This window comes from Urtica dioica, chromosome 10, assembly GCF_054948205.1.
Source record: "Urtica dioica subsp. dioica isolate 48M chromosome 10, U.dioica_male_clone48M_v1_H2, whole genome shotgun sequence".
Taxonomy (NCBI): domain Eukaryota; kingdom Viridiplantae; phylum Streptophyta; class Magnoliopsida; order Rosales; family Urticaceae; genus Urtica; species Urtica dioica.
In genome coordinates this window covers 10,683,147-10,694,076 of record NC_142765.1, presented here as the reverse complement: position 1 = coordinate 10,694,076, position 10,930 = coordinate 10,683,147, and the positions used below count along the sequence as shown (strand labels likewise).

Genomic DNA, 10,930 nt, shown 5'->3' with positions numbered 1-10,930 from the left:
GTAACTCCTTGCTTCGTATATGAGACGACTATTTTCATATGATTATTGAACGTTTGAATGAAAGTTTTAATTTTCTATTTTACAATTGCAAATCTTCTCTTATATTTTATGGACTTGGTGCATTTATCTGTTATATGTGGTCCACAAGCTTCTTTGCTTGGACTTTTTTTTTATATAGATACAAAACTATATGTTGATCAAGTAGCTCAGTTTAATTACCATTGTATCAAAACTTATCGATGTTCTACTATACCACGGGAAAAAGAGCAAACTAATGATGCCAAAATAGGGCCTCAATAATCACGAACAATTGATGAGTTGGACATCCTTTTTAATATGTTATGTGGATCTCAAGAATTTGTCGTTTATGAATTAAGCTAAGTTCATAATTAAACAAATATATTAAAATCGAGCAGAAGTGAGAAATAACTCTGGAGTACTAATGATATTATTAGTTGGGCGATCTCGATTACAATGGTCGAACTCAACAATTCCAAAAATGACGAAAGTCGAACTCAAAAATTACAATCATGAAACTATATGAAAAACTACATACATTTCTTTCGAAAAGAAATGAATTTATAAGTTGTCGAGGTGCGCTTTCTTCATGGACGTACGTCCAACAGTTCATCTGTAATATCGTTGTTGGAAATACATGTTGGTATCAGACACGAACAATCACTCTAATACCACTTGTTGGTGATTAGTCACCTCATCATAACCATGCGGAATAAATTAATTACGCTACTTAGCTAATTAAAGGTTATTTAACAAGGTCTAGATTTATTTAATTAATATCAAACCATGAGAGCAATTATCAAGCAACCAAATTAAATAGACAAGTTATCAGAAAACTTACGGGTTTCTCCTTAAGCATCTGAATCGGGTTGTCCTTCTTCTTCTCGTCTTCATCTCCAATATTTGAGCTCCGATCTGATCTCCGGGATATCTCTGAATCTCTTGGATCTCCTTGGATGAAACCTTAGTCTTTCGAAATGTAGTCTCCGGACAAACAAATACAGTATGCGCACACTCTATTAAACCGAGTCACGTGATGGACATCTGTGTTCGGGCGGTGTTGCTAAAACATGGTCGAAGACTGATACATGTTTGGACAGCTGTATCTAAAGTCATATATCTGGAACACTAGTGACGGTTGATCACAACGTGCGAGCATTCTACACTTGTGGTAAGTGTACGAACCGGACAGACTTTGGTTGTAGATATGTCATTTAAGTACCGTTACGATAAACTAACCGGGGTCGCTATGATGGTCACAGTTAGACTTGATCTAAATCCTGAAGTGATCATAGAAACTAGATCATGTTACTGAACTCTTTGACTCATTCGCTAAAAGGCTGCTATCATGCTAATCACAGATTATGTCTTGGGAGTTTCGGAGTATGATTCGAGTGGGAAGTGGTTGATAGATACATAATCCAGCCTTCCTGAAAGAAGGTCAATGTTCACTCACCTAAGGGTTGATTCCAAAACCGATAGATTGCCGTAAGTTCGTGAGCCCAATCCGTAAGTTCTCTATGAACCTTGTTCTTTGTTCTTATTGGTTGCTTGACTTGTTTGAATGCTTTCATTATTTAATTAATAAAGTAAATCTAGATCTTGTTAGATTGCCATACTTTTAATTAGCCCTTATTCGTGTAATTAATTTATTCCGCAACTTATAGGGTTATCAAGGTGAGAACATAATCCCAACAAGTGATATTATAGCCATTGTTCGTGTCTGATATCCTACGTGTTTCACCAACAAGTGGTATCAAAGCGATCGTTCGTGTCTGATACCACCTCTGTTTCTCAAACACAGAGTGCTCTCACAAAGTAATTAACCTTTACTTGTGTTCCACATATATGATTTTAGATACGACTATCCATGCATGTATCAATCATCAACCATATTTTAGCTCACCGACCGAACTCAGATGCCCAACATGCAATTCAGTTTAAGGGATGATAGTTGTTATTGATTCTGATGCATAAAACAACCCATTAATCATATGATGATAATAAAGTAAACTTCTTATCCAATTCAATAATAATTCATGTTTATTTATTATCTTCAGTTGACAATATTCCTAACAATCGTCTCATCGTCATGTGTCCCAAGATGATTGAACGACAAATGGAGACTTGGTAAACAAGTCCCGATTTTATGGCGGACAACGTGGTATTTCGTGACGTGGCACCACTTATCGTTTCGAAGGAGGTAAATGAGCCGAATTCCTCCAAAAACACGAGCCAAGCGCAAAGGAGATTCTTTGGCCGGATCACTAAATATTTTATTATTATTAAACGGCATTGTCTTCGTTGTTTTGGATAATCCGACTGAGTTGGGATAGATCGACTTACTCTCCCTATCGGGCATGCAGCCCATTGATAGTTTCTTAGGGTGAGACCGAACTCTAACTCACACAAACCTTAATTAATATTTCAAAAACACTCATGTAAGTAAGAAAATTAGTAAAACTCTAACGATTTAGTCCTCGTGATAACACCTTCTACCTTTGAATTATCCCCATAAAAGACTTGATTTTTATTTTGGTATAACGGTAATCTAACACTAAAACTACTTAATTCGTGAGCGTATGAATCCAATCATAAAGTAAAGAAAATATTATATATAAGATGTAATATTTGCCAATAATGTTATAAAAACGTTAATTGAAGTTATACGGCTCAATTTTCCTTGCGGCTTAATTTATACAGCTTAATTTTGTTACTTATTCGGCTTAATTTTGTTTTTAAAGTTAGTTAAAGCAAAATTAGTAAAAAGTACTAAAAGACAATCTCGAAACAATTGTAAATTTCCGTAATTGAAGTAAAAGTAATATACCCATACACACACACACACACTCTTTGAGTTTGACGTTTCTTCCAATAAACAGTGGAAAGCCAACGTAAGAGCTCTCTCTCTCTCTATAAAAAAAAAAAAAAAAACAAAGCCTTGAAAATAGCCCCTCAGCCACCTTTATTCAAGGCTTGCTTAACGGCCAAAACTACCCAATTGGAATCCGTAAAATCCATAAATCACGAAGCAGAGCAACCATCAGCTGGGTCCCATTCCACTACAAACTTTTATTTTATTATAAAAAAAAGAACAATTAACAATAGTATTTTGGAGTTAAGACCATAATCACATAGCTTAACAAATCCTTTAAATACCCATCTCCCTCCACTCCCACACTCCAACTCTCTCTTGCCCTTTTCCCTCTCTTCAAACACATTTTCCCTCTAAAACAAAAATGAAGTCTCAAATCCACATTATTCTCTGCCTAGCCACATTCCTCGCTTCCACACTTATTTCCTCTTCAACGCCGGTCCAAGACCCCGAACTCATCGCCGCAGAGGTCCACAGGTGCACTATAATCCCAATCCCCCACACAATAATCTATTTCAACACATTAATTAATTTTTTATTTTTTGCAGGAGCATCAACGAGTCAGTTTCCCGGCGAAACCTAGGGTTTCTCTCCGGCTGCGGAACCGGAAACCCGATCGACGATTGCTGGCGGTGCGATCCGGACTGGGAGAAGAATCGCCAGAGACTCGCCGACTGCGCGATCGGATTCGGCAAAAACGCCATCGGTGGCAGAGACGGAAAACTCTACGTCGTTACAGACTCGTCGGACTCCGACGCCGTGAATCCCAAGCCCGGGACGCTCCGGTACGCCGTGATTCAGGAAGAGCCACTCTGGATCATATTCGCCAGAGACATGGTGATCAAGCTGAAAGAGGAGCTCATAATGAACTCGTTCAAAACCCTAGACGGCCGAGGAGCCTCCGTCCACATCGCCGGAGGTCCGTGCATCACGATCCAGTACGTGACGAACGTGATCATCCACGGCCTCCACATCCACGACTGCAAACAGGGCGGGAATGCCATGGTCAGAGACTCCACGAAGCATTTCGGGTGGAGGACCGTCTCTGACGGTGACGGCGTTTCGATTTTCGGCGGGAGCCACGTGTGGGTCGACCATTGCTCGCTCTCGAACTGCGCTGACGGACTGATTGACGCGATTCACGGATCGTCGGCGATTACTCTGTCGAATAATTACATGACTCATCACGATAAGGTCATGCTTTTGGGACACAGTGATTCGTATACTCAGGATAAAGGGATGCAAGTCACCATTGCCTTCAATCACTTCGGTGAAGGACTCGTCCAGAGAATGCCTAGGTAATTAAATTTTCACCATTTATTTCATAGATTTTTTTTAACGTTTATTTTAATGAAAATTAATTGACTTGCAGTTTTTACTCTCTTTTATTATTTGAGTCTTCCTATCGTTTCGCATTTTAGTAGGAAAGTCCAAATGTTTCGTATAGAGCGTTTTTTGTTTAAATTGGTTTATTTATTGTGTAATTTATTAATTTTATTTAGATCTCTTAATTATTTTTTAAAAGTAAATTAATCAAATAAATTTTCTATTTTTGGATATATATATATATATATATATGTTGTAATTTTACCACAAAATTATATGATTATTTTAATTTGCACCCCCCATAGTCTAGACTCTTAATAAGGTTGGATAAATTTTAGATTTGATTTAAAGGAGGGAAGAGAAAAAAAAAGAAAAGAAAGGGAAATGGAAAATCGTTGAATATTTTGTTACTTTATTTATCTTTTGTGTGGATTTGATAGTGAACAATTTGTCGTGTGGGTGAGGGGACAAATTCATTAATAATTACAAATTTAATTGAAACAATAATTAACGTGGTGGATGTGGTCAACTTTTAAATTAATCAACTAATTTAATTTTTTTTTTTTTTTTTTACTTTTTATGGTAAATGTAGATGTAGGCATGGTTATTTCCACGTGGTGAACAATGACTACACCCATTGGGAGATGTACGCCATCGGAGGAAGTGCTAACCCAACAATCAACAGCCAAGGCAACAGATTTGTCGCCCCTGATATCAGATTCAGCAAAGAGGTCCGCTTAATTTCAAATTTCAATGTCATTAAACATTTTTTCTTCATTTCTTAATTTCTGTTTTTGTTTTTTTTTTTAATATTTCAGGTGACGAAGCACGAGGACGCGCCGGAGAGCGAGTGGAAACACTGGAACTGGAGATCGGAAGGAGATATGCTGGTCAACGGCGCGTTTTTCACAGCCTCCGGCGCCGGCGCGTCGTCGAGCTACGCGAAAGCGTCGTCTTTGGGAGCGAGACCTTCTTCGCTCGTTGGGACCATAACCACCACCGCGGGTGCACTGAACTGCCGTAAGGGCTCGCGTTGCTGATTAATGCCCTGTCACCCAAATTGGTGACTATTTAATTCAAAGTATGGTCGTCGAATACTTCTCTCTTTATTGTGAGAAGTTATGAAGGATAGGAAGAGGAATTTGGGGCTATAGTGTACTCTAGCTTACCCTTTTTTCTATCCTATGTCTCATTTTTTGTTTTTAAATTTATCATTGTGTCTCTTGAATTTTTTTTTGGGTAACTCAATGTTTATGATTACAACCTCGCACCGAGTATTTACTCTTTAGGAACCATATTGGAGATTCTAGCTAGAGCTAGTCTTATTGTGATATGGGCCAAGAGAGAAAGAAAAGAGTGTAGAAGTGTTGAATACTAAATTATATATGTTGATGTTTTTGTGATTTTCTGAATCTCTTTTTTTTCATATATAAATATGTTTTATTTATTTATTAATTTTCTCCGTATTTCTCGGTCTTAAAGAGCCATCAATTTCGGAACAAACAAAGTGGAGTACAACTGAGGACAAAAGGAAAAAGGGTAATATTCATGCTAGAAAGACAGAAGAAAATAGAAATGAAAAAGAAAATTATTATATTTCTTCACCCACCGATATAAAGGAAATTTAGCTAGATATCAAAGTTCAACCACCAAAATAACTGTTAATCTAGTTACCCCACATTTCTATGCCAAAAGGTTAAGAGAACGTGAATACATGCATTAGCTAGCTCTATGCTAATTAAAGTTGATAAAAATTAAGAGAATCCAATACACAGAAAATCACAATACAGTCAATGAGACAAAAAGTCCACTGTAATTACCTTACATTTTTGACCAATATGATCGACAACATACGTGATATGCACAGCCATCAAGATACGTTGAGACTATAAAATATATCTCACGCAGACAAAAAGTTAAAAAGAAAAAAAAAACTACCAACAGAAGAAACTTAAAAAAAGTAGTAGTGGAAAAATACATGTAACCCTAACTAGAAAAGTAAAATATTATAAAAAATATGGAATAGAATATAGAGACACCCTTTTGAATTTTAATTCTAGGATAATAGATTACCTGCACATGCAGGCCTCAGTTGGTTCATCTTTTAATTACGCCGCTTCACATTTATTTATTCTTTTTCCCATTCGCAATTCAAAGTCTTCAAACCGCTTGTAACTACTATTACCTAAAACATCGTTTTCTTGAATTATGAGCTTGAGAGATGAAGTGGAACAATATTGGAAATCTTGAACGAAGCTATATAGTACATAGGTCCAGTGGGCATATCAGATTCAAAATACAGAAGGGAAATTCAGAAAAATATAGAGATGTTTTTAATATTTTATATAGGAAAATGGATACAAGTAAATTTTGGATTTTTAATTATAATATTTATGATGTTTTGTGACAATATTATCACAAAATAATCATAGAATTGGAAGACCAACTAAAAATAAAGTTGCCTTATTTTAGTTATAAATCCTTTTTTTTTTCTTCATATAAGAGAGTTTTGCAACTTTTAATATTTCAAATATAATCAACGAATACAAGGGTTTGGTAGTTGAGCTACAGTTATGAAATATCAAATATCAAGTACCACCCTTGCTTTGTATTAATAAGTAATTAATTGTGGTTTTGGGAAAATAAGATGTGACATCGAGAAGCTTTTGCAACCGACTAAATAGTGGGGACAAATAGTGACATGGACTTGAATTATCCTTATCAAACATTAACAGCATATTGTTGTCACTTTAAGATTCCACATGCAAATATATTACTCCAAGTTGTGAAGAAAATAGAACCAAGGGAAGAGTTATAAAACAAATTATATATTCATCAAAAGAACAAAGGGATGCTCGAATATTTGTTCCATTTGGTACAAATAATAGTAGCCTTGTGAAACTTCTTTCTACACATGTCACTTGTACCATTACGTAGGGAATACAAAATTCAGAACCAACAGATATAAATAATTTTGCTGCATATATTATATATGTATATATATATATATTTAATATTCTTATTTGCATAAGTCAAAATATGTATAGGCAGACAAATTTTTGTTGTAAATTGTAATACGATCTATATGCATCTAAGATCTATCTAACACAGAGTTTGATAAAGAAATAGTTTTATATTATTGGTTAAAGTTTTCTATAGAAAAGGTACGTATATATACATATATATATATATTATATATATATATAACATTGTAGCTATTATTCTATTAATCTATTATTAAGGAGACCTACAAAAGAGGGATTTGAGTGAGATATATGAACGTACCCTTTAAATGTACCCAACACATAGTGGATAAGTTGACATGCCATTGCAAATTGGTCCTCAGTCGAACATAGCATGTGGTTATGACACTAATAGCCTACCAAATAGTGGGCGATTCGGATAACAAATTAGTGGTATTTTTTTTTTGCACAAGAGATCTCTCCAAGGCTGCTGAGTTTTATTAGTCAAATATATAAATTATATTAAAAGTCAATCACAGTTTTGATGAAGGGGAGTTTTGGTTTGAAATAATAAAAGATAAACAATAATGTTGATTTTGGATGGCACGGTTTTACTATTTTGAAAAAATTACATTATTTTGACAAAATTTCATGTTCAAGAATTGAGGTCATATTGGTCATGTATTTTTTCTCGCACGAAGCTAACTAAAATTATCTTCATATTTTTAGTTATGTGATATTTTGAGATACAATATGATTTAGTTTCTTGACCTTCAAAATTTTCTTAGGGATTTTGTTTAATCACTTAACTTTTTAGTCTCATATGCTGATTTATATCACCTACACTCTTCTTGATTTAGGTTATTCATCAATCGAGTGTGAGAATTATGCTTCAATCTCTGTGTGCACAGTACTGACAAAAAATTGACTGTAACATGTATTAATTTGCATTCACTTTTTTTAGATTATCTTCGAGAGAGAGTGATGTGGATAAACGCACAATATGAATGTGGAATTCGACAAAAACAAAAGGGAAATGGTATTTCTCTTATATTATTTCATATGATAATAAGCTTATGTTTTGACAAATAGTGTTTAGAGTGGGAGTGATTAATTGAGAATTCATGAGCGATTGTGCGGAAAGATCGTTTACTCGTGATGGCGGGGAAGATGAAGCTTCAGATGCCATTATCGAGCTCTGATACCATGAAAGATTATGAAAAATAGTGTTTGGATGACAGAGAAAAACCTTCTTTGTGATGAATTCTCATTAACTAATTCCGTTATTACAACTGTACATATATATACACTTATCAATTCATAACTAACTTAACAACTCATTAATCCACTTGCACTCATTGACTCGCTGACGTGGATGTTGACTCAACTGACTCTCTAACACCAACTCTCAAGTGAAACGGGGACTCTTCCACGTGAAGCTTGTTCTTCAGCTTGAGGAATCGTGCAACTGAAACACCTTTGGTTAGCACATTTGCGGTTTGTTCAAGTGTGGGTACATATATGATTTCGAGCCGTTTTCTTATTACCAAGTCTCTGACAAAGTGTAGATCAAGCTCTACGTGCTTTGTTCGAGCATGGAAAATAGGATTTGCGGCCATGGCTGTTGCTCCTAGGTTATCACACTAAATCACTGGGGTTTGACTCAGTGTTATCTTGATTTCACCAAGCAGCGACTGTATCCATAGAAGTTCTGCTGATACATGCGCTAGAGCTATGTATTCAGCTTCAATGCTCGATCTAGCCACTGCACCTTGCTTTCTTGAGCTCCAAGATACCAGACACCCAGCTAGGAACACAAAATATGCACTTGTTGACCTCCTCTCGTCAGGACAGCTTCCCCAATCTGAGTCAGCGAAACCGATGAGATTGACTTCGTTAGTTGGTCTGAACACAATGATGTGAGTTATTGTTCCTTTTAGATATCTCAAAACTCGCTTACAAGCCAACCAATGACTCACTGTGGGGCACTGTAAAAACTGACTCAGTTTATTGACTATATAAGCGATGTCTGGCCTCGTAATGGTCACATACTGAAGAGCTCCAAATGCTGTACTGGTAAGGATCGTCCATTGGCTCCCCCTCTTCCTTGGACAAAGTGGAGTTGGGAGCAGCTGGGCTTGAGGCCGGTTTAGCACCACACATGTTGAGCTTCATCAGTAGACTTCGCTTGAGACAAATGAAGGGTTGTCCGGTCTCTGAAGACTTCGATGCCAAGGAAGTAGTGGAGAGAGCCAAGCCGCTTGAGTGCAAACTGAGCATTGAGGTATGAAGTGAGTCTTTCAATTTCAGACTCATCATTACCTCTAAGTAGAATATCATCTACATATACCAACATCAACATGTAGCTCGACCCTTTGGCATAGATGAATAGAGACCAGTCAGATTTGGATCCTGCAAAACCCCATGTAACAAGCACTGTCGAAATTCTCTCAAACCAGGCCCGTGGTGCCTGTTTGAGAGCATATAGTGCCTTCTTCAGTTTATAGACATGGTTGGGGTGAAACGGATCGACAAAGCCAACTGGTTGCTTCATGTACACGTCTTCTGTCAAAATGCCATTAAGAAATGCATTATTGACATCAAGTTGCTTGATGTCCCAACCTCTGTACATAGCGAGGGTGAGAATAACTCTTATGGTACACGGCTTAATGACTGGGCTGAAGGTCAACCCCCGATGTTTGTGAATAACCTTGAGCAACTAACCGAGCTTTGTGTTGCTGCAGAGAGCCATCCGGGTTATACTTAATCTTAAAAACCCATTTGTTCCCAACTAGATTATGAGAACCATAAGTTGGCACAAGATCCCACGTATCACTGTCAACAAGGGCTTTCAGCTCAGCTTTCATCGCAACAACCCAATTCTGATCAATAAGTGCCTTGACAACCGTGTCAGGCTCAGTTGGTCCCAGATCAATGGACAGAGGGTGTTTGGTAACATTGAACAGTTTGGGTTTGTGAACACCTACTTTGGATCTGGTTACCATATGATGAGCATTTGTGGTAATTTGTGGTTCCATGGCAATAGTGATTTCTGTGTTGGGAGAAGGCTGTGAAGCGACAAGCTGAGGTGTTGTGGAGCTTTTGTTGTGGTTATTTGTGGGATTTGGTGTATTATCCAGTGGTTCAGAAACAGTGTGGTTATTACCTAGAGATTCATGGCTGGGACTGGATACTGAGGTTGGTTGTACTTGAACAGCTGGTGTACCTGCATCAAGGGAAACACTAACACTTGGACTGGGTACCTCTAGCCCAAGAGACTGTTGATTAACCACCGATCCAAATTCAAACGAAGGTAAAACAATTTTGTTTGACTCCAAAACAGGACAACATGACTCAGCAAAAATCTCTTTGTAAGGAAATTGTGTTTCATTGAAAACAACATTTCTAGTGATGTATACTCTTCCTGAGGGGTGTAGACATTTATAGCCTTTATGACACGGACTATAGCCTATGAAAACACATTTGGCTGAGCGAAATTGAAGTTTGTTTGTATTGTATGGTCTGAGATGTGTAAAAACAGTAGAGCCAAAGACCTTCAGAAATTTAAAGTCAGGGTTTTTGTGATAAAGAACGTGAACAGGACTGAGGTTGTTTAGGACAGGTTGTAGGAAGAGAATTTATGACAAAACTTGCTGAGTGAAAGCATCAAACCAGAAAGATAGGGGCATGTTAGCTTGAGCTAGCATAGTCGGACCTAATTCAACAATATATATGTGTTTTCTCTCCA

General features: G+C 36.9%; 1 protein-coding gene across 1 annotated transcript; it reads left to right on the top strand.

Moving 5' to 3' along the window:
• The first annotated feature begins 3,166 nt into the window (after positions 1 to 3,166).
• Positions 3,167 to 5,674, top strand: LOC149383403 (Pectin lyase-like superfamily protein). The gene is made up of 4 exons (XM_089629507.1): positions 3,167 to 3,370; positions 3,442 to 4,191; positions 4,812 to 4,950; positions 5,038 to 5,674. Exons 1-4 carry the CDS (start codon positions 3,258 to 3,260, stop codon positions 5,257 to 5,259), a joined length of 1,224 nt encoding a protein of 407 aa, XP_089485633.1. The 5' UTR covers positions 3,167 to 3,257; the 3' UTR covers positions 5,260 to 5,674.
• Positions 5,675 to 10,930: the final 5,256 nt, after the last annotated feature.